Source organism: Gracilinanus agilis, chromosome 5 (genome assembly GCF_016433145.1).
Source record: "Gracilinanus agilis isolate LMUSP501 chromosome 5, AgileGrace, whole genome shotgun sequence".
Lineage (NCBI taxonomy): Eukaryota > Metazoa > Chordata > Mammalia > Didelphimorphia > Didelphidae > Gracilinanus > Gracilinanus agilis.
The window spans coordinates 90,011,957-90,036,847 of record NC_058134.1 but is presented as its reverse complement, the minus strand read 5'-3'; the positions used below and the strand labels follow the sequence as shown (position 1 = coordinate 90,036,847).

Sequence of the window (24,891 nt, the reverse complement as noted above, 5' to 3'; positions counted from 1 at the left end):
TTTTGTTATTCCAAATGAACTTTGTTATAGTTTTTCCTAATTCAGTAAAAAAGTTTTTTGGTAGTTTTATAGGTATGGCGCTAAAAAGGCAAATTAATTTGGGTAGAATGGTCATTTTTTATTATGTTAGCTCATCCTACCCATGAACAATTAATGGTTTTCCAATTGTTGAGATCCAGTTTTATTTGTTTGGAAAGTGTTTTGTAGTTGTTTTCATATAATTGCTGTGTTTGTTTTGGTAGATAGATTCCCAAGTATTTTATATTGTCTAGGGTGATTTTAAATGGTGTTTCTCTTTCTACCTCTTGCTGCTGTGATGTGTTGGAAATATATAGAAATGCTGATGATTTATGTGCATTTAGTTTGTATCCTGCAACTTTGCTAAAGTTGTTGATTATTTCTACCAGCATCTTAGTTGATTCTCTAGGATTTTTTAAGTATACCATCATATCATCTGCAAAGAGTGATAGCTTAGTCTCCTCATTGCCTATTTTGATACCTTCAATTTCTTTTTCTTCTCTAATTGCTACTGCTAGTGTTTTTAGTACTATGTTGAATAATAGAGGTGATAATGGGCATCCTTGTTTTACTCCTGATCTTATTGAGAAGGCTTCTAATTTATCCCCATTGCATATAATGCTTGTTGATGGTTTTAGGTATATACTGTTTATTATTTTTAGGAAAGGTCCTTCTATTCCTATACTTTTCAATGTTTTCAATAGGAATGGATGCTGTATTTTGTCAAAGGCTTTTTCAGCATCTATTGAGATAATCATGTGATTTTTGTTTGTTAGACTGTTGATATGGTCAATTATGTGGATGGTTTTCCTAATGTTGAACCATCCTTGCATTCCGGGTATAAATCCCACCTGATCATGGTGGATGATGTTCTTAATTACTTGCTGGAGTCTCTTTGCTAATATTCTATTTAAAATTTTTGCATCTATGTTCATTAGGGAGATTGGTCTGGAGTTTTCTTTCTCTGTTTTTGATCTACCTGGCTTTGTAATCAGCACCAATGGTCAATCTTTGTAAATGTACCATGTATAGCTGAAAAGAAGGTGTATTCCTTTTTGTCCCTATTTTTCTCCATATATCAATTAAATCTAATTTTTCTAGGACTTCATTCACCTCTCTTACCTCTTTCTTATTTATTTTTTGGTTTGATTTATCTAGATCTGAAGAGGAATATTTAGATCTCCCACTATTATGGTTTTACTATCTATTTCCTTCCTGAGCTCTGCCAGTTTCTCCTTTATGAATTTGGGTGCTATGCCACTTGGTGCATACATATTGAGCAGTGTTATTTCCTCCTTGTTTATACTGCCTTTAATCAGGATGTAATGTCCTTCCCTGTCTTTTTTAATCATATCTATTTTTACTTTGGCTTTGTCAAAAATCATAATAGCCACTCCTGCCTTCTTTTTCTCATTTGATGCCCAAATTGCTACAGCCCTTAACCATAAACTTGTGTATGTCTACCCACCTCATATGTATTTCTTGTAGACAACATATGGTAGGATTTTGGTTTCTGATCCACTCTGCATTTGCTTCCGTTTTATGAGCGAGTTCATCCCATTCACATTCAGAGTTATAATTATCAGTTGTGCATTCACTGACATTTTTGTATCCTCCCCTAGACCCACTCCTTCTTCTTACACTATTTTCTTTTAAAGCATTGGTTTGCTTTGAGCCAGTATCCCTTATCCCCCTCCCTTGATTAGCTTCCCTTTCTACCCCCTCCCTTGTTATTCCCCTCTTTTTGTTTTTAAAGGCCTAATGAATTCCCTCCCCCTTCTTCTCCCCTCCCTTTTTTGACCTCCCCACTCCCCTGCTCCCTTTGGCTTATCCCTTCTGACTTTCTCAGTAGGGTTAGATAGAGTTTTTTATCCCAATGGATAATAAAGCTACTCTTCCCTCTCTGGGTTAATTACACTGAGAGTAAGGTTTGATTATTACCTCTTAATGCTCTCTTCCTCTCCTTCTTATAATAGTATTTATCCCCTCCCCTTCCCATGCCCTCTTTGTGTGTAATAGAATATCCTATTTTTCTTATTTACTCAGATTTTTCTTGGTGTCCCCTACTATTCCCCCCCTCTTTCACACCCCCCATGTCATCTTAGACCATTTAGTATCCTGTTCTCTCCCTATGAATTATTCTTCTGGTTGCTATCATAGTGAATATTATAATAGTGAATGGAGTTCACTACAGAGAATTATACATAGCATTTCTCCACATAGTAATACAGATAATTAGATCTTATTTAAGCCCTTAAAGAGTCAAATTTTAAAAATTATGAGTTTTCTTTCTTTTCCCTCTGTTTCTTATTTACCTTTTCATGTTTCTCTTGATTTTTGTGGTTGGATATCAAACTTTCCATTTAGTCCTGGTCTCTTTTGTGCAAATACTTGGAAATCTTCTATCTTATTGAATACCCATACTTTCCCCTGGAAGTATATAGTCAGTTTCAATGGGTAGTTGATCCATGGCTGAAGGCCCAGCTCTCTTGCCTTTCTGAATATCATATTCCAAGCCTTGCGGTCTTTTAGCGTGGAGGCTGCCAGATCCTGTGTGATCCTGATTGTTGCTCCTTGATATCTGAATTTTCTCTTTCTGGCTTCTTGTAAAATTTTTTCTTTTACTTGGAAGCTCTTGAATTTGGCTAGTATATTCCTGGGGGTTGTCTTTTCTGGGTCTAGTGTAGAGGGTGATCTATGGATCCTTTCAATGTCTATATTGCCCTCTTGGTGTAGAACTTCAGGGCAATTTTGCTGAATAATTTCTTTTAGTCTGAAGTCCAAATTTCTATTAATTTCTGCTTTTTCAGGAAGACCAATGATTCTCAGATTGTCTCTTCTAGACTGGTTTTCTTGGTCTGTCACTTTCTCATTGAGATATTTCATGTTTCCTTCTATTTTATCAGTCTTTTGACTTTGTTTTATTTGTTCTTGTTGTCTTGAGAGATCATTAGCTTCTAATTGCTCGATTCTAGCCTTTAGGGACTGGTTTTCAGCTATAAACTTTTGGTTTTCCTTTTCAATCTGGTCATTTCTGGTGTTCAATTTCATTTGATTTCTGAGCCTCACTTTCCAATTGCAAAATTCTGCCTTTTAAACTGTTATTTTCTTGCCACATTTTTGGTTTCCAATTTGCTTACCATTTCGTTTGATTTTTGGGCATCTTTCTCCAATTGGGAGTCTCTGTCTTCTAACCTGTTAACTAATTTCCTTTTGAGCTATTTCCCACTTCTCTCGCCAAATCTCTTCCATCTTTCTCATCATCTCATATTTGAACTCTTCAATAGCTTGTGGCCAGTTTTCATTATTTTGGGAAGGTGTGAATATGATTACTTGTTTGTTCTCCTCTGCTGTTTGCAGACACTCGAGGAAAGTCCATGCGCTCCAGATCTTTGTCCGCGCCTAGGGCAATGTCCCCACCCGTGCAGATGCTTGGGAAAGTCCGTGCACGTTCTTTAGCCACTTGGGGTCCTATGTCCTGCAGCTCTCAGGTACAAGCCCTGGAGCTGCCAGTGATTCACTGGTTGCCCCAATCCCGCTTTCACTCTTGTGCGTTGGCCTTGGTGCTGTGCGTGGTGTGGGGGGTGGTGGAGGGGCTTCTTCCTCTCATGTTTTAGTGAGAGCTGTTTCACCCCTTCACAGCGTGGAAATGCCCCGGTTCCATGTACCTTCAATGCTGCACCCCGTTGTGGGGTTCCTTCGTTCGTCTGGATTCATTTTTATGTCCCCTTGAGGAGTCCTGAATGCTTTGGTTAGGAGAGATCGAGCAGCTGCTCCTTACTCTGCCGCCATCTTAACCAGAAGTCTCTGGATTTTCAGTTGCCATTCCCTTTTAAAGGCACTTCTTTTGCATCACTTCCTGTGCCTTCCTCTTAGTTTACGTGTTCAATCACAACAGATACTTTGCTTAGGACTGCCCAGAGGGCAGTCAGTCAATTATGATTCATCACCTACTCTTGCACACGTGGGTCACAGACTTCCCACTTGAGAATTAAGTGGGGTTGTTTTTACCTTTGGTGATTAAATCTAAGAATGGGCCAGGTAGATTTAATTTCATTGTCACAATTGTGAGGCAATTACAGTATTCCAGAAAATAAATGATTAGGGGAAGAATTAGAGTGTTACCCATGTAATTAGAGAGAAGGGATCCTTTGGAAGAGATGCTATAGGAATAGAATACATAAAACTTGGTAACTCAGCAATGTGGGAGGGGTACAGGCAGTGGGTAAAGGAAACTGAACAGTCACAGATGACTCATAGTTTTGTGAATCTGGCTGACTGGAACAAGAGGGGTGTCCTCAACAGAAAAACGGTATTTTGGCGTACAGGTTTATAGGACCATGAGTTATATTTTGGAACTTTATAGAGGGACTTAAGAGCCAAGCAAAGGTGCTTAGACTTTATCCCATTTGTCATGGGAAGTAGTTGAATTATTTTGGGGAGGGCACAATACAATAGAAGTAGAGGATTGTCACAATACACAGTTATTGTTCTAAAGGCATAAAGAAATGAGGTGGTAAGACATGTTTGAAACTGGGAGCAAAGAAAACAGAAATGAAGGGATACACTTGAGTGTCAAAAAAAATTATAAAGTGGGAAAATGGAGAAGCAAAGATGACCTGGTAGACTGATAGCAAACTTTAACAGAAATAATCCAGTGTCTGAAGGGAGAATTTATTTGGGGGACAATAGACAATTTTGTTTTAATCATGTTGATTTTGAGGTGATTATGTATCTTCCAAGTGGCAGTTCATTCTAAGGAAAAGAAAGGGAAGAGCACTCAGAAGAGACAGAGAAGTTAGAGAAGCAGGAAGAGAACCAAGATATTATAGTTTCACAAAGGCTATAAAGAGAAAAACTTTAAGGGAAAAGCTGAGATCAGATGCTGCAGAAACCAAGGAAAGGCTATTAAACTTATCAATGAGGAGATCATTTTTATAGTTAAGAATTTAGTTTCAATACATTTGTGCAAGGTTTAAAGGGAATATAGCAAATATAGGCTAAAACTTGGCATTTATAAAGGAAGAAATAGAACTGTAGTTTTATTAGTGTCATAGAGCCAAATAAAAGTATTTTTTAGGATGGAGAGACCTATTTTTCCAGAGGAAAGAATTAAGAGAAAGAAAAGATATCAGAAAAAGGAGAATAACTCACTGACCATAGTTCTAGAAGTGGGAGAAGATGGAGTCAAGAACACAGTTATAAATGTTAGCTTTTAAATAATAGAGAGATAATTAAGGATGTAGATACTGAAATAATTTCCTTGGGAGAGATAGTAAAAGGAAGCAATTCATCAGTAGCTTTTGTTTTTAAAGTAAATTTCAAGGTGACCTGATATGTTAGTGGCTTGCAGAATAGAGGGCAGGATTTGAGGACTTAAATTGAAGATATAAAATAATCACTGTGGGAGGCACCCTAGAAAATTTTATAAAGAGGATCAAGAATTAACTGAAGTTAGATTACATTTATTTGTAGCTCACCAAGTCTACTAAAAATGAACTGTGATTCTGGAACTGAAGTGGAGAAAGCAGATAGTATAAATGCTCTAGAATTGAAGGTTATCAAAGTTCAAAGTGTCAAGGAGCGTTCATGTAAGTGAAAGCAACTATGAATAACTGCCTATAAAATCTTTTTTATAATGTTTTATTTTTCCCCAATTATTTATAAAAATAATTTTTAAATTCTCTCCCTCCTTCCCACCCTCCCTTCTTCCTTCCCACTCACCAAAAGGCTACTCTACACATGGGTATCACCAGATGGTAATTATTAAAATCAGATTATGTACTTTGCAGCCAAAGGCAGAAAAACTCCACAGTCAGTTAAAGCAAAACCTGTAGTTGACTGTACCTCAGATCATAAACTATTTATTGCAAAATTCAGACTTAAATTGAAGAAAATAGGGGAAATCATCAGATCATATAGGTATGACTTCAATAATATCCCTTATGGATAGGAAGTAGAAGTGACAAATAGATTTAAGGGATTAGGTCTGATAGACAGAGTGCCTGAAGACCTATGGACAGAGGTTCATAATATTGTACAGTAGGCAGCAGCAAAAAAAAAAAAATGCCGAAGAAGGAAAAGAGCAAAAAAACACAATGGCTGTCTGATGAGGCTTTACAAATAGCTGAGGAAAGAAGGATAGTAAACGGGAAAGGCTTCAACAATATGTGAATTGAAAATTACAAGCAATGCAGGCTGGTTTGCTAAGAAATAGAGGAATTAGAGACCAAATTGCCAACATTTGTTGGATTATGGAGAAAGCGAGTTCACAGGAAAAAAAAAAACATCCACTTCTACTTCACTCACTACACTAAAGCCTTTTAATTGTGTGGATCACAACAAAATGTGGCAAGTCCTCAAAAGAGATGAGATTACTATCTACTAAATGGTAGATAGTAATAGCCTATATGTAGGCTAAGAGGCAACAGTTAAAACTGAACAAGGAACAACTGATTAGTTTTAAATCAGAAAAGGAATACAATGCTGTATATTATCACCTTTTTTATTTATACAGGGTACATCATGTGAAATGCCAGATCAAACAAATCAAAAGTCAGAATTAAAGAATCCAGGAGAAATATCAACAGTCTCAGATATGCAGATGAAATCACAGAAACAGAAGAATTAAGAAACCTCTTGATAAAGGCAAAAGAGGAAAATGTAGCCTAAACAACATAAACAAACAAACAAAAAACCCTTAAGATCTTGACAAATGGTCCCATCCCTTCCTGACAGAGGGAAGAGAAATGGAAGCAATGCAGATTTTACATTCTTGGGCTCAAGGATCTCTGTGGACAGCCACAAAATTAAAAGATGTTTGTTTTTTGAAGAAAAGCTATGGCAAATCAGAACGGCATACTAAGAACCAGAAATATCACCTTTCTGACAAAGGTCTCTATAGTTAAAGCTGTGATTTGTCCAGTAGAAATGCATGGTTGTGAGTTGAACTATAAGGAAAGCTGAGGATTGCAGAATCAACAGTTTCAAATTGCAGTGCTGGAGGAGACTTTTGAGAGTCCCTCAAACAGCAAAGAGATCAAATTAGCCAACACTTAAAGAAATTAATTCAGACTATTCACGGAATGGTCAGATACTGAAGCTAAAGTTTAAATACTTTGCCCACATAGTGAGAAGACAGGACTCACTGGAAAAGATCCTGATGTTGGGAAAGATTGAAGGCAAAAGAAAAAGCAGAAAGCAGAGTGTCATGGAAGCAACAAACATGAGCTTGGCCAGACTTTGAAAGATAGAGGATGACAGAAGGACCTGACATGCTATAGACCAAGGATCATGAAGAGTCAAACACAACTGAACAACAGCACAATAAATGTGCCAGTCACTGTGCTAAAGCACTGAGGATAAAAAAGAAGGAAGAAAGGCTAATGTTCCTGTTTGCTGGTACCTTCAGAAGACTGAACAAGAAGAAAAAGTATTAAATTAAAGCTGTAGAATTAACAATCTCAAAAAAAGAAAAAAGTTAAAAACATAAAAGTAGCCCCTTTCTTCAAATGGTCTACACACAATGGGGGAGATAACATATCATAAATGGGTACATACAAGATACCGAATCCAAAGGAGACATTTTAAGTGGATAAGCTCATTAGAAAAGGTTTTCTTTTCTGAAGGATACATTTTACTGAGTCTTAAAGGCAGCCAGGAATATTAAAAGCTGGAGTGGAGGAGGGGTGAACATTTCAGGCTTGAGGAGCAGTCTGGGCAAAATCTTAGAGATATATAATGGAGGGTGGTATATGAAGAACAAGAAATAATCTGGTATCCCTGTATTATAGAGTAGATAGAAGGAATTAATAAGAAGACTAGAATTGGAAAGTGCCATGTTGTGAATAACCATAGATGCTGAATAAAGAAATTTATCTTTGTTCTTGTATGTAATAGGGAACACTGGAATTTATTAAGAAGGCATTGACATGGTCATATCTATACTTTAGGAAAATCTTAACAGTTGCATGAAGAATGAGTTAGCACTGGGAGAAGCTTAAAGCAGAGAGACCAACTAGAGGGCAACTGGAAGAGACCTACTGACAGGTGGCAAGAGCTTGGACTAATGTGATGATTGTATGAGTAAAGAGAATCAGTCAGATCCAAGAGATATTTTGGAGGTAGAAACAGAAACATTTAGCAACTGATTGGATATGTAGGGTAAATGAGAGTAAGGAGTTAAGGATGACACTGAGACTGGAAAACTGAATGACTGGAAAGATAATGGTATCCCTGACAGCAATGGAGAAGTTCAAAAGAAAAGAAAGTTTGGAGAAAAAGTAATGAGTTCTGTTGTGGGCATCCTGATAGAGAAGTTCAAGAAGCAGCCCCAGAGCAAGGAACAATGATGAAAACACTGAGAAACTTCCAACATCCAGAGACAACAAAGTGGCACACTGCAATCTACTGGTTCACCAACCTGAAGGAAAAGAACAGTCTCATGGGCTGGCAATGGCTATTAAAGCTAAACTGCTTGAACAAAGCTAAAAATATAAAAATGACAAGGAAAGATCATAGAAGAGAGGGGAAAGTTATAGTTACCAGAAAGCTTCAAACAAAATATATATAAGAATCAGGCAAGAGTTAGAAAGAGTTATAACAACAAGCATTAGATTGCTCTACAATCTTAGGAGACAAACATTTAAATCAACGATCCTTGTTGAGGGAATTGTGGAATATTTGGTGGATAATTATACTATTAAACCTTATTTTATTTCTTATATGCATTTCCATGATAAACTCTGGAAGCTATTTCATTTCATATTGAAAAGTGGATACAGTGACCAAAGGTTGGGGAAGCCTTGATTTAGAACTCAGTATCCCCTAAAGGTATACCAGCATCACATTCCAGATATGGGACAACTCCTCAGTTGGGAAGATAGCCCACCAATCAGTTTTGAGGAGCCCACTCTATTCTTATTGTGACCCAGCTAAAGGTACATTAGCTATAAGAGGATATTGTATGTGTGTGTTTGGAAGATGGAAGGAAATTAGTAAAAGTGAAACAGTGGTACACATTGGACTAGTGTCGGGAGCACCAACTTCTTGATCCAAATCTGCTGCTCATTTGCTATGGCCTTTTCAGCTGATTCATGAAGATAATGATGAGATTATTTAAATAAACAGGATTCACTTTCAAGTCTCAAATATTTAAGCTTCAAAGTGCTGTAGAGATGATATATGGCAAACCCAGTATTTGGAATCAAGAACTGAACTGGAATCTTGGTTTTTCCAATTACTATCTGCATCATAAAAGGAAATGTTACATTCTACTACCTTCAGTAATGTCCGAGACCTTCACTTTATGCTAACAAGTTAAACCATGACAAACTAACCCAGTGATGGTAAGCCTATGGCATGGCAGAGATGCTCTGTGGGCAAGGCAGAGGGACTCTGGCAGAGTTACTCTCCTCCCCCGTCTCCACCTGCCTACATCCCCCACCTTCTGCCCAGCAGCTCAATGAGGGCACACAAGGGGTAAGGTGGGAGACTCATAAGCAGTAGAGCTGGAGGGGAGCAGAGCGCTCAGGGCACTCCCCTCCCCCTCTCTACACTAGCTGAGGACATTCCTCACTTTACTCACCCAGCAGCCCAATGGGAGCACTTCCTCCCCTGTGCGGAGTAAGGGGAGGAGGGGCAAGGCACATGGTCTGGGGGGTGGGGTGGGAGTAGGGCCCAACACTCCCGTCTCTAAAAGGTTTACCTTCACTGGTGAACGAGCCTATACAACAATGAATGTACCAGCAACAAGATGGAAGCTGGGCAAAGGTCAGAACGTATTTTCATTTCTGGCCTAATTTGATTGAAAAAAAAATTACAATGAGCAACTGTAGTTGAATGAGCTCTGTTTATTTCTGATGGAAGTGCCTGTTGAAGTTCTAGTTGAGATAAGAATTAGGGGAAAAGAACTAGCAAGCATTATACAGGACTTAAAATCTTTTCATAAATTTAAAGATGTAATTCTTAATATTAGTTTTAACTAGAATGCAATTAAAAGTCAGACAGTAGGGGAAAAATTGTGGCCTAAGGTGTCATCTTTTTAGACTGGTGATGAAAAATGTATAGTGTTTGAAATAAGGGCCATCCAAATTGCTCTAGCATAATCCTTGAAATGGTAAAAACTATGCCATCATACCCTTAAAACAAACATCATGTAGAGATAGCTAGGTGGCTCAGTGGATTGAGAGCTAGACCTAGAACATTGAAGTCCTGGGTTCAAATGTGGCCTTAAGACACTTCCTAACTGTGTGACCCTGGACTTAACCCCATTTGCCTAGCCCTTACTGATCTTCCACCTTGAAACAATAAACTTGAAAAGGTAAGGGTTTAGAAAAAGAAAAGAAAAAAGAAAAAACATCATGTAAGCGAGTTAGAAGCCCCTTGCCTATAGCAGTAGTTCAATAAATATTCATTTATTAATTGAATAAAATGATTAAATTTAAAGTTGATTCATGGCCCACTGTGTTATTTAGAAGTTTTAAGTGCTGTTGACAAGTCAAAAGACATTGGTAGAAATTATGAATATTTAATATTTTCTAAAAGACAAAAAATTATGTGGAAGATGGAGCTTTTGGCCTTTAATTCAATAGGAGTAAAGCAGCTAGCCTTCTCATACACAATTTCCCCAAAGTCCTAGGGCAGTTCTAAGTCATTGAAGCTTATAACTGCCACAGGGTTTTGGGGACACCCTGTATATTACTCTGGGTGCCACATGACTATATATCCTTGACTCTGTCTTTATAAGAAAGATGCAAATGAGTTTTCAAAGTGGAAGTTTCTAGGATCAGACTATTTAGCCCTATGTATTTGAATGTACAACATAAAATAACTAATATTCATAATGATGATCAAGAGTCATCTAGAAGGCAGAGAAAGCATGTACCATATTGGTCTGAATATAAGACCATGCTTCCCTCCCACCCACTCCCACACCAAATGCAACCTATAATTATGCTCTTAGTATAGACTTCTTCCCCTTGTAAAGTCTGAGCACAATTGCCCATATCCCTTAGAGATAGAGATCAACTCTCTCCTCCTTTCTCAAACATCCTCAAGCTGGAGAAGATGCTGAGAGAGGCTGGTGGGAGGTGAACCACGATCTGTTCCTGGTCCCTTGGAGTTTTCCTCTCCACCCCCAGGCTGATTATAGATGCAGAGGAATCAGTGGAGCTCAAAGGCATGGCAGAAGAGTGATTGGGAAGAGGGGAGTCGGGAAGAGTGGGCTCCCAATCTTTGCACTTTAGGGAAGAGTAAAGTGAGAGAGATGAGGGATGGGGAAGAATAGCCAAGTGAGAAGTGATAGTCCTCTCCTCAAAAAGCTCCTTAATTTACCTGATTTTCTAAATGTTCCCATTTTCTTGTGTTCTCTATGTTACCAAGCTGCCTGATATTTTTGTGTGGCAAAAAAAATTACTATAGGAAAAAATTATTTCTTCTCTGAAATAGATGTTTTTAATTCAATATTTTGGGCAAGTTTTTAGTACATGTGAATATATTTCCTTTCAAAGATCTCATTTTAGGATCTATGACTTCTGTTTGGATCAACATGGTAATCCTATTAAAGGGATGACCAATTAATTTTTCAATATTTATAGAGTTAAATATAAATGTTAATTTTTTAGATTGGTTCTCATTATTTCATCTAGACTGGAAATGCACTCTTGAGCTATATCCTTAATAATGATGGGCAGAGTAGCAGGAATCTTCTCCATTTTTCTTACCTGGACCGGTTCAGCCTTCCTAAGGAAGGCTGATGGCCCTTCATTCCCAGCAATACTGATGCCAAACTTAGTTTGAAGTTCAGTAAGGCTCTACTCAAGCAGTCCACCAGATTCAGAATCTACAGGTGTGTACTTCCAGGCTCAGTTTTAAATCATTTTAAATCTTCATCTATAGGGCATTATAAAATGTAACTTCACAGCAAAACAGACTATCCAGAACTCTCAGGAAATGTCATCTTAGCCACATTTTCTAAACAACCAAGGGTTTATGTACCTAAACTTATTATTTTTACATTTTTGAATAGAAGTCTTATTATATACTTCCTTGCCTTCTTAAACATAATATTAACTTTCTCTAACATATTTAATATAAACACCAATTAACTGCATTGTGCTTAAAGATATGGTTGTATCCTCAAAGCCAATTGAAGTAATGGCCCAAGGCTAATGTGTTGGGGGGTTTTAATTCATGTTTTCTTTTTATAATTTTTCTATCCCCAACTTCTTATTATTACCTATGACTGTCAGAGTGCCTGTACCTATATTGTCTGCTTTACCTAATTTGCTTTTCCAATCTTTATAAACTAGATAATCCTACTTGTTAGAATTGTGTTCCAACTAAGAGTAAATAATCTTTGGGTAAAGGCCTGAGTGTCTCTTTCGTGCTTAATAAGCATATTTTTCAGTCTATTTGTTCCTATAATTTATAACATCTGTTTTATTTTTTTCAAAACCTTTACTTTCTGTCTGAAAGTCAATGCTAAGTATTGGTTCCAAGGCAGAAGAGTGGGAAAAACTGGGCATTTGGGGTTAAGTGACTTGCCCAAGGGTCACACAGCTAGGAAGTTTCTGAGGCCACATTTGAACCCAGGACCTCCTGTCTCCAGGCTTGGCTCTCCATCCACTGGGCCACCTCCCTTTAGTAGTGGAACTCTTTTTTTGCTTCTTGGTCTTTGCTTATCTAACCAAAGTTGCTGAATAAAAAGCTTAATTGCAGATAGGTAAGTTATGCTCACAATACTTTTCCTGTGAAAGCAAATTCATCTATGTCTCCTATTTTAACCAGCTGCCAGAGTCAGAGAGATAAGAATTGATAACTGAATGAAAAAGTTGTTCTTGAATCTATTTCATAAACTAGAGATTTCACATGTTTTTAACAATATCTTGGTGAATCTATTTAGACAAGCATTGTTCCACTTAAAGCAAGCTGGATAGAGGAGAACTCAGGTGACAAAAAATAGTTTAGGGAAAATGTTCTTTTTAACAAAAGGAGTCTACAAGGGATTGGATTCACTGTTCAATTGCTGTCAGTAGCAAGCTTTTTTAGTATGTTGAATATATTTTGATATTTCAAAGATCTATCATTTCTTCAGTATAATTATTCCTGCAGGAGATGGTCTTCATGAGTTGCTAGAGCCAAAACAATGCATAATCTAATGAATCATTTTCTAAGCTTACAGTTACAAAAAAGTTTCTATTAAGGATGAGATGAAAAGGAAAGGGGGGAGCATCTCTGCTCTCAGAGAGGCAGACACAATCCATTATGGCTCCACTGAGAGAAGCCTGAGAATCTAGCTTCCCCTCTAAGCCATGATGAAATTTTGGAATATGGCTTTAGTGGAAGCTACCTATATAGGATGGTATTTGCAAAATTTGATTTGCACAAAATTTTTAGCCACTGTGGGAAAGACAACAATCCATAATAACATAATGAAACTAGGGGCAGCTAGATGATTCAGTAGATTGAGAGCCAGGCCTGGAAATGGGAAGTTCTGGGTTCAAATATGGCCTCAGACACTGCCTAGCTGTCTGGGCAAGTCACTTAACCCCAGTTGCCTACCCCTTGCTTTTTTTCTGCCTTGGAACCCATATACGTTATAGTTTCTAAGACGGAAAGGTTATTTAAAAATAAAATAACATAATGTGACATAACCTAGCTATTTTTTTAGCAAAGGATATTTTTAAAAATCTGGGATGTCCTCCATGTTGCCATCATTTGGGAACAACAATGCATAAAAATAGCATTTTGACATATCTAAAGATCTAGAAGTCAATTTTGTTAGTAAATTCACAGCCATGATTTTTTTCACATTGGTGCCTCTTTAGCTTTTATTTTCTGCATTCCTTCCACCTATTAAGTCTTAACAATGAAAAGATTAATTCATTTTTCTAATTGCTTCTCCTTTAAATCTTAACTTTCCAGACAGATTTTATAGCACCTGCCTGTCAGCAACTGTCTTACACTTATTCCATTTCTCCTCTGATGCCTAGTCTAGTACTGGGCAAACAGTAGTACATTCTCATTAAATTGGGTTAGTTGACTGACTATCATATAAGAAAAAATATGAATTAATATGCTTTTTTATATTATTTTCTCCTACCTTAGAGAAAAAGGCCAGCTATATAAATGTGTATAAACATAAGAGTAATGCTAAGATATACCAAATATGATTGTAATATGCTTAGAAAAATACTTCTTACAATTATCATATGTAAGTTCAATATTCTAAAATATATTTTAATTGAGATTTTTTCTTTTTTTTTAACTTTAGCACAAAAGTTGGGTTTGACTGAATGCCCTCCATTGCCACTATCAACAGAAGAATGGGAAAAAGTGAAGGAGAGGTCCATAAAACAAGGGGATTCTATGCATCCATGTTCAATATGTAGAGAAGAATTTGAACTCCAGTCACAAGTATGCATATGCAGAAAGGCCAAGTGACTTTAGTGGCACAGGGACTAGGACTAATATCTCTATCAGAATTAGTATAGATTGCTCTACAATTTTAAGTTATTTATATTTACCTGTTTTTAATATCTTCCATAACCCCTCTTTACTATAGTATATATCAGAGTAAATATAATGCAGTGGTGGAAGTCAAGGAATAAAGCACTTTAGGAGATTTGTGGATGAGTGAGATCAATGCCCTCTAGAAGTCTAATGGGGTTTCCTCATAAGGGATTTCAATGTTTAGAGAAATGAATAACCTTATGAATCATGGCCAAGCAAGAAGAAATTATACTTTAGAGAGTCTATCTATGTAGATGGAGAAAATCTCTCTGGATTATAGAAACTAAATATTCTTAATAACCATTATTCATTAAACTTCCTACCAATCTCAGAGAGATATGTGATATAGTACTGTGTTTATAAATATTATATGATACCTTTTACTACATTTTTTCATGTCTTATTCCTGCCACATCTCCCTCCCACCACCACCATTTAGATTATAAACTCCTGGGGGACAGGGAGTGATATTAGTCTTCTCTGTATCCTCCCATGTATACTAAAACCTTAGACTACATGCTTATTGAATGAATGAATGAACTAACCGAACTGTGTTCACTTCTTGGGTGTCACACTTTAAGAACCTAGAGCAGTGATTCCCAAAGTGGGCGCTACCACCTCTTGGTGGGTGCTGCAGCAATCCAGGGAGGTGGTGATGGCCACAGATGCATTTATCTTTCCTATTAATTGCTATTAAAATTTTTTAAAAATTAATTTCCAGGCGGCTAAGTAATATTATTTTCTGGAAAGGGGGTGGTAGGACAAAAAAGTTTGGGAACCACTGGTCTAGAAGGGTGCCTCAGGCATAGTCAATGGCCTTAAGACCATGTCATACATGGATCACTTAAAGGATGGGAGACATTTAGGAGGAGGAGACTTGAGGGAATGATACCTGTTCACAATTATTTGAAAGCTGTCGTTCAAAAGAGATTTGTTATGCTTCCGTAGAAGGAATACTGAATTTGAAGACAGAAGTCTTGTGTTCAAATACTGGCTCTTCCACTAACTACCTGTATGAGCCTCAAATTCCTCGACTGTAAAATGAGAAGGCTGTACTAGATGACCCTAAAGATACCTTTTATCTCTTATGATTCTAGATTTGGCAAGAGAAAAGAAAACTAGTACAAAGGGTGGTAAGTGCAGAAAAAGTAGATTTCTACTTCATGTAAGAAAAAATTTTGGGGGCAGCTGGGTAGCTCAGTGGATTGAGAGCCAGGCCTAGAGACAGAAGGTCCTAGATTCAAATCTAGCCTCAGACACTTCCCAGCTGTGTGACCCTGGGCAAGTCACTTGATCCCCATTGCCTACCCTTAGCACTCTTCTGCCTTGGAGCTAATACACAGTATTGACTCCAAGATGGAAGGTAAGGGTTTTAAATATATATATACATATAAAATTTTTTTCTTAATGATTAGAATCATCTGAAAGTAGAATGTATCTCCTTGGAAAGCAGAAGATTCTCCCTTTGTGAGAGATTTTCAAATAGGGCTAAATAATTATTTCTTGGAAGGTAGATGAGATTCCTATATAGGTATTATAATAGACCAGAAAAAATGGGGAAGATAAAAAATTCAGATTAGAAAGAGTTCATTGCTTTATACAATGCTGTTCCAATAGCAATTCCTCCAACACAACTCTCCATATCTCGCCTCGGTGCCTTGGCACTGCCTGCCCCCAGAGTGCTTTGCTAGCTCTCCTCTTTGCTTCTTAGTTCCTCTGGCTCCCTTTAAGATCCAGTTCTGATCTACTTTCTGGGAGATGCCTCCCCTAGCGGCTAGTGTCTTCCTCACTCATATTACCTCACATCTATCTGTACATAGCTTATATTTACAAGGTGTCTTTCTACTTCGAATAAATGATCCTCAAGGATAGAGACTGGTTTTGCCCTTATATTCTCAGTGCTTAGCACAGTGACTGGAACAACATGAGCATTTAATTAATTAATGCTCTTTTACAGACGATAAGAAACATTGAAGCCTAGAATCCATAACCTAAACTACAAACTTCACTGATTCATACACATTTTCACAGTTAGTAAAGAGGATCAAAGAAGTATTCAAACAAATATATGCACAACTATAAATTATTTGGCATTTCTTTAGTTTCAATGAGAACTCATACTATTTTCAAATTAATTATCATTATAACTTGTGAAATGTTTTAAGGACCAGCCAGATCTTAACTGTCAAGAAATTAGATACTTCGGATCGTATTTTAACTTAAAGAGCAACTGAATAGTTCTCCTTTAGAACTCGAATACTAAACCTAATTCAGGAATAAGTGATATGAGTTTAAATCAGCTCTTCTATAGCAGAGGGGTAGAACTACTTCTTAATTATTTGGTCTATTCAGTCCTATAAAAGAAAGGAAGGAAAGAAAGATTTAATGTGGAAAGTTCAGTATGGGGCCCTGTTTATTCACTTCTCTTCATTCTCTACATTTTCAGACAGTCAACCAGCAAATATTTGTTAAGGTCCTACTGTAACATGTCAAGAACTATGCTAGGTGTTGGGGGATACAAGTACAAAGAACAAATCTCTACTTATAAGTTTACATTCTAATAAGGGAGACGAGTATATATAAAAACACATTCAGTAGAAATATAAAGATAATAAATATAAATATATACAAAGTAAATACAAGGTAGCTGGGGAAGGAGGGCACTAGTAGATAAGAGAATCAGAAAAGGCTGCATGTAGAAGAAAGTGCTTGAGCTGTATTTTGAAGGAAGACAAAGAAGGTCTGTGATGCAGAGATAAGGAAAGAGTATATTTCCAGTATGTAGTAGACCAGGGCTAGTGTGCTAAGATGGGTTATCGAGTACACTAGGTAAGGAACAGAGAGAGCCAGTTTGGCCCACCTTCAGAGTCCAAGAAGGGAAATCATTTACAAGGACACTGGAAAGAAGGTAGATTAGGGCCAGCTTGTGAGTGGTTTTAAAAGCTAAACAGAAGAGTTTATATGTGGCTCTAAGAGGCAATATGAAGCCACTGGAGTTGGTCAATGATCAGATTTGTGCTTATGGAAAATGACTTTGATAACAACCTGAGATGGACCAAAGTGGGGATGGGCTTGAGACAAGAAGACCAATTAGGAGGAAGATGTAGCAATTATCTAATTGAGAGGCGGTGAGTGCCTGAATTAAATTAGTAGCTGTGTAAAGGGAGAGAAGGAATACATGAGAGAAATGTTGTAAAAAAAAAAGAAACAGTAAGATTTGGCCACTGATTGGGTATGTCTGATATGGGAGAATGAAAAATTCAGGATGATGCTGAAGTTAACAAAGCTGGGACACTGGAAGGATGTTGGTGTCTTCCTCAGAAATGAGGAAGTTGGAAAGAAGGAAGGATTTAGGGGAAAGGAGAAAAAGTTCAGTTTTTGACTTGTTGAGTTTGAGACGTCTCCAAGACTTCCAGTTTGAAATCCAAAAGGCAGCTAGTAATACAGAACTTGGGAGAGACTGATGCTGGTTCTGTAATCTGGGAGCCACCTGAATAGAGGTGAAAACTATGGGCGCTGATGAAGTTGTCAAGAAAGAAAGGAGAAGAAGAGGGGCTAGAACAGAAGCCTAGGGATCACCCACAATTAATAACCAGCAAAAGATCCTGAGGAGGAATGTTCATACAGGTAGGAGATCAATGAGAGAAGACAAAAACTCTAAGGAAGGAAGGGCAGGAAAGTGTCTAAGGTAGGATATGAATAAAGAAGCTATTTGCATATTTGTCTATTTCATCATATTCTATTTGTGTAGTTATTTATTTGTCTACTATGTCTAGTTACTTTTTAAATTTTCTTACATTTTGTATCCGCCCAAATATTAAGGTAGCAGATTCTCCCTTCATGAGAGATTATGAAATAAGAGATTAAATCAACCCCACGTAGCTCTCTGTGAGATAGACACGTTATTCCCATTTTACAGATGAGGAAACAGATTAAATAGTTCAAGGAATGCATTTGAGGCCACCCAAGAAGTTATAGCACAACCAGATTAGAATTTGGTTCTCATTAGCATCTCTGTTGCTACAACCTTTTTGGGAGCACATTAACTGCCACTTACTGATTTATTTTAGTTATCTAAGAGAATATTTGCCCTGTAGCAAATATTTACAAAGAGTTTACTATGTTTTATCATGTTCTTATATATACAAAATTCTGACTGTATTAAAACATATCTTCAAGCATCTGTTGATGAAATACTTTAAAAGATCCTTTTAATAAAGGATGAGTAATTGTCTACATATACGATTGTTATTAGACAGATTAAATGGTAATTATTCAGAAAGGGCCTAGATTGCTGGGTTCATGCATTTTTAACTTTGGTGGGGGAGGGAAGACTGAAGGGAAACACTGTATTTTTTCCCATATTTTCCTCCTTTAAGGGAAAGTATAGATTGCTCAAAGGCAGGTAGGATAATTCTTATGAAAACAGGACAGTACTTCTAAATTCAGGCTGTCTGGCTATGCTGAGGTTTAAGTCTTAACCAGGGAGTGTTAAAGAATGTGCTCATTAAAGGTTACTTCAGATTCTGCACAAAAAAAAAAAAAAGGGAAATGCCTTTGGCTTTTTTCTTTATTTTCTTTTTCTTTTTTTTTTTTCTTTTTTTTTTTTTGTCCTACATGTTTCCTTAACTTTCTTCCCTGAAGGGGGGAAAAAAGCCACTGAATCTGAAAGCTTTCCCTTCAGCTGGCTGTTAGCCACTAATCCTTTTGTGTTTGCCAGCTCAATAGTGCATACTAGTTGTTCTAGTTTCACCCCTTTGCCAGTTCTTCCTTCTACTAATAACCAACTGCCTTTTTCTTTTTCTTTTTCTTTTTCCTTTTCTTTTCCTTTTTCTTCTTCTTCTTTTTTTTTTTTTTTTGTCTTAATACTCTATCTTTTGTCATGGCACAGATGACCACCATTTGGTGGGAATTTGGGTCAGAGAAAGGTGAAGTTTTCATGAATCTTGTGAGCATACTTTCTCTGCATTTTTTTGAAAAATAGAGTCATTCATATGTCTTCATGATATATTGCTTCTTAAATTTGAGTGTCATTTGGTGGAACAAAGCACCCAAAAAAAGTATTTACTTAACATTTCTCTGCTTCCTTCCCTCACCATCCCCCACACCTCTATTCCTATCTCTACCACTACCCTTTACACACATACAATCACTCTTATTATCTGCCTGAGAAATATACCTTCTCCTTAATTGCATTACTTTTACTATCTGAATAACTCACTTTAAAATGAGTGAATAATGGCAAAGATAGCTATTCAGCCTGACTTCATATTTATGCCTTTAATTTTGGAGTACTAAATTGTTACAGATTGTTTTTTCTTCTCTTGTGTTCTATATTAAACTTAACATAATTTTCAAACTTTAAAAGCAGAAGTTAGATTTTTTTTGGGGGGGGTTCCTAAAAGCAGCAACAACATAGTTAACCTTTAGTGCATTCAGAAGTTTTCTTTTAATTAATATGTTTGTGGTGCATCTCTTTTAAACTAATTTAAACTTCAAACTTTTTTTGTTTTCCTGTGAACAACAGGTGCTGCTTTCATGTTCCCATGTATTTCACAAAGTAAGTAAATCCTGTTTTAACTTTTACAATAAAGTATGCAATACATCATTCCTGTAACTTAAAGAATCTAGCCTAACCTTACTCAATTTAAAGTCTTCCCAAAAGAGCCATTTATTTTATCCTTAATCACCATTTATGGTTGGAAACATGACTTAAGGCTACAATACAATTCATCCTGTTTTTTAAATGGTGAATTTTATGTGACAAAAGAACCACAAATGTTTGTATAACAGATTGTTATTAATAATGTACATCAAAGTGAATGATAGCTTAATTCACATGATTTAACTTCATGTTAGTTAGCTTTACACACAACAATATACCTTTACAGCAGTTGATTTCCAGAAGTTTTTGATGTCTTCGTGTTTATTCCTGTAAAATATGATTTTTGGAACAGGATTCGTGAAGGTGTTAATAGCTGATGAAACTTTTTCACATCATAATCTAAATTAGACATTCTCATAATTATGGGAGAAAGAACACTGTAATTACATTAGAAGTAAATGTGTTGTTTATAAGTAATTACTCACAAAATCTTAAGTGAACTTTTTCCTCAGGCATGTCTCCAGGCTTTTGAGAAGTTCACAGGTAAAAAAACTTGCCCTCTGTGTAGAAAGCAGCAGTACCAGACTAGAGTGATACATGATGGAGCTCGGCTTTTTAAAGTAAAATGTGCAACAAGGTAAGAACTATTTCGGATCAATTAGAACATGAATCATTCCAATACCCAATTTAAAATAAATCCATAGTAAACCCAAAAGTAAAGCTTTAAGAGCTATGTAATTAGAAATAATGTAATAGGGGCAGTTGGGTGGCTCAGTGGATTGAGAGCTATCCCAGAGATACTAGGTTCAAATCTGGCCTCAGACACTTCCTAGCTGTGTGACCCTGGGCAAGTCACTTAGCTCCCATTGCCTAGCCCTTACTGCTCTTCTGCTTTGAACCAATACATAGTATTGATTCTAAGACAGAAAGTAAGGGAAAGAAAGAGAAAGAAGAAGGAAGGAAGGAAGGAAGGAAGGAACGAACGAACGAACGAACGAACGAACGAACGAACAAAAAAATATGTGTGTGGTCTCACCAGATGGAGTGTGACTAGGTCAGTGATGGGCAACTTTTTAAAGAGGGGGCCAAAGGAAAGGAAATGCTCATATCAGTCTGTTTCTAAGGCAACTCTTTCTAAGTTTCATTGTATTGTATCCTCCTCATTGTATTCATCAGATTAGGAATGATGTCACCCTGCCGGATAGAACATTTCAGGGCCCCCCCCCAATCTGGCCCACAGGCTGTAGTTTGCCCATCACTGGACTAGGTGAAAAAATGATTGTATGTTTTCCAAGGATCAGCCTAATTAAATCCAGAGAACCTCATCACTGGCTGGGCCTCTGAGGGATGAATTTTTCTTCATATCTACTCTAAAAGATTATATGGCATGATACAGAAGGATCTGCAGTATGTGTCAGCATGTGTGCCTGCAGTAAAGAGATTCCTGGTGTATGACTTAAGTATATGCTTTAACAGGACCTATTTGGTCATAATTTCCTTCAATCAAATATGTATTCTTAGAATACAGGCCTATTGGAGAGGATACATTGTTCGAAAGTGGTACAGAAAGCTGAGGCGAACCAAACCTCCCCAAAATGACAAACTAAGAAGAAAATTCTATGAAGAAAAGGTGTGTATGATTTTTAAAAATATAGTTTCTACATTTTCCTAGGGATTTGTCCTTAGATTACCAACTGTACCACATTTGTGTGGCACTAGAGCCTTTTAACCTATATAGGAAATCAAACTGTTAGTCATATCTCATCCAGAGTTGAATTTGTTGTTTTTTAAATTCTGTTCAATTTAGACAGGTTTTCCAGTTTTTATTTTCTCTTCAGGAAAGCAAACTTCTATAGAAGGACCTATTGGGTTTCTTCTTTAAGTTGTTATTAGAATACATTAAAGGCATTTCCTAGTCACTTTTTTCCCTCTCTAAAACTTACCAATGGCTCTTCAAGGTATGCCACATTTTCTTTACGATATTTTCCACTTCACTTCTAATTAAGGAAATGATTCTTTGACTTTATTAGCTTACAATAATTTATATTTATTTCACTTAATTTCTGCACCCTACTAAAATGTGCTGTCTGATTTTTAAGAAAATAAAATACAAAAGAAATTAATTTTTAACAATTTCATCATAGTCCTTTATAAAATTGGTGACATACGATGAGAATAATGTGTAAGAGGATTTGAAATGATCTGCTTAAATCGTGCATAAATTTTCCTTTCATTAAAATTTTCTTAACCCTTAAAATGAGGTTAAATGTAGCACAATTTAAACAAACTATAGTTGATTCAGTAAATTGAAATTCATTGTTTGAATTGATTGGCCAATTCATCTGAATTAGATGAACCAATAATCTTGTATTTAAAGAACCTAAATTTATACTATTACTCCAAGCTGTCTATAGCAATTGACATTTTTTATCACTGTCTCCCTCTTCCCTTGGCTTTTTTGATACTAAACTCTCCTGATCCCCCTTATACATTTCTAACTAATCATTGTTTCTCTCTCTCTCTTTTGATTATACCTTTTCTTACTCTACCACCTAGATGGAAACATTGGTTAAAATTCTGTTCTCTTCCCCTTCTATACTTTATCTCTTACAGCAGTCTCATCCCTCAGTGTATAGCATCATTATCATGTCCTATTTTGTGCTGTAGTTACCACTGTGCATATTATCTCCCTTACTAAAACATAAGTTCCTTGCAGCAGAAACTATGTCTTATTTAGCTTTGGGCAGCAACAAATATTTGTGTAAAACACTGTAGAGGGACTTAAGGGAGATATATGGCTTAGCTTTGTCTGGAACAGTGTTTTGTACAAATGTCTTTTGAATTTAATTTACCCTGAAATTGTTCAGATATCTCACAATGATTTCTTTAGGCAAGTAATGTTCTTTGAGGGGAAAAAACGGTATTTTAGTTTTTGTACATCATATAATGAAAAGAGAAAGAGAAAACAGAGAATCACAATTCTAAGCCTCATCCCTATACTCCTCCTCAACAGTAAATACTGAAAGCCTAAAATGTATATGGCACAATACTAGAAATTCCTGGCCTCACATGTATACAATTGATTTAAGAGTACTATACAGCAACTATCAACAATTTGGAAATAGGTCTTGATCAAGGACACATGACAAAACCATTGGAAATGTGCATCGGCCATGGGTGGGGGGAGAGTGGGGGGTGAAGGGGAAAGTAGGAGCATGAATCATGTATCCATGTTAAGAATGAAAAATAATAAAAAATAAATAAATAAATAGCTGGTTATCTTAAAAAAAAAGAGTACTATACATCGAGAAAGGAAGGAAGGAAGGAAGGAAGCATTTATTTAGTGCCTACTATATGCCAGCAACTAAGTTAGATACTTTACAAATATCTTATTTGATCCTCACTGTAAACCAGAGTGTCAAGTATTACTATTATCTTCATTTTACAAATGAGGAGACTGAGGCAAACAAGTCAAGTGTTACAGCTCTTGCCCAGGATCTGAGGTCAAGTTTAAACTCCAGTTTATATGACTCCTGCCTAGCTCTAATCTACTGTGCCACCTAGTTGCCTCAAGGAAATAATTGAAATTCTTACCTTTTAAAAATTAGTGCTTACTCTCAATTTTGAATTATTCTTATATTTTAGACTACTTTAACTAATAATACATTAAATGTCTCCTTTTTCAGGATAAATTAATGAACTTTTCATTTAAGTATATAATAATTGTTATTATATAACAGTATTTGGTCAGATTCATGATACACCTAGCCCAGTATTAGTTCTCTTAAAATAGTACCAAGGATGCGGGCAGCTGGGTAGCTCAGTGGATTGAGAGCCAGGCCTAGGAGACGGGAGGTCCTAGGTTCAAATCTGGTCTCAGACACTTCCCAGCTGTGTGACCCTGGGCAAGTCACTTGACCCCCATTGCCTACCCTTACCACTCTTCCACCTATAAGTCAATACACAGAAGTTAAGGGTTTAAAATTTAAAAAAAAATTTTTTTAAAAATAGCACCAAGGAAATGAATGGTTGTCCTCCATGATACCAATTTCAAAAATTGTGGATGTTCCTAAAATTTCCTTTAATGATCACTCATTAAGTCACCTGAGCTTTTTCTGAATCTATTCACTTTTAAATTCTTATTCTAGAATAAATCGTTCCATAAGATTACTTCCAATTATGTATAGTCGTCTATTTTATTTCTCTTAATTTTATCTTTTTGGCTTCACAAAAAGAACTGAAGTCCATGATTTGGTGAATAATCCATTTTCATCATTTTATAGACATTGACTTCAGTTTTCATTAAGTCACATTTATAGTTTGTCTATAAGTTTCCTTTAACCATGGCAACTTAATTATTTTTTTAAAAATGAATTTTTTGATGTCTTTTGTTTTAAATCATCTGTTTTCTTTTGCACCTCTTTCAAAACCATCACAGAGAGCAACCCCTTATTACAAAGAATTTTCAAAGAAAAAAATGAAACCAAAAATACAACGAAACCAAAAATACAAAATCTGACAATATATTTAAACATTCCATGCCAATAGACCACCCTCACCTTTGGAAAGGAATAAAGCAAAGCATCTTTTTATATTTTTCTGTGAGGCCACACTTACTCTGTAGTTTTTGCGGCCATTGTTTTAAATGGTCTTGTATTTGTCATTCTTTCCATTTATGTTGTTTTAGTTAATGTGCAAATTGTTTCTTTCCTTGACTCTGCTTACTCTACTCTCTGTAAAAGTCCATGCCTTTC

General features: G+C 36.4%; 1 protein-coding gene across 1 annotated transcript in view; it reads left to right on the top strand.

Annotated features, from left to right (window-relative positions):
- RNF32 (ring finger protein 32) overlaps positions 1-24,891 on the top strand; it is a 63,802-nt gene that overhangs the window by 15,499 nt on the left and 23,412 nt on the right. Inside the window, exons 3-6 of the mRNA XM_044678626.1 lie at positions 14,294-14,436; positions 20,060-20,092; positions 20,650-20,774; positions 21,659-21,767. Of these exons, the coding sequence (XP_044534561.1) occupies positions 14,294-14,436; positions 20,060-20,092; positions 20,650-20,774; positions 21,659-21,767 (410 nt within the window). The remainder of the gene's footprint in view (positions 1-14,293; positions 14,437-20,059; positions 20,093-20,649; positions 20,775-21,658; positions 21,768-24,891) is intronic.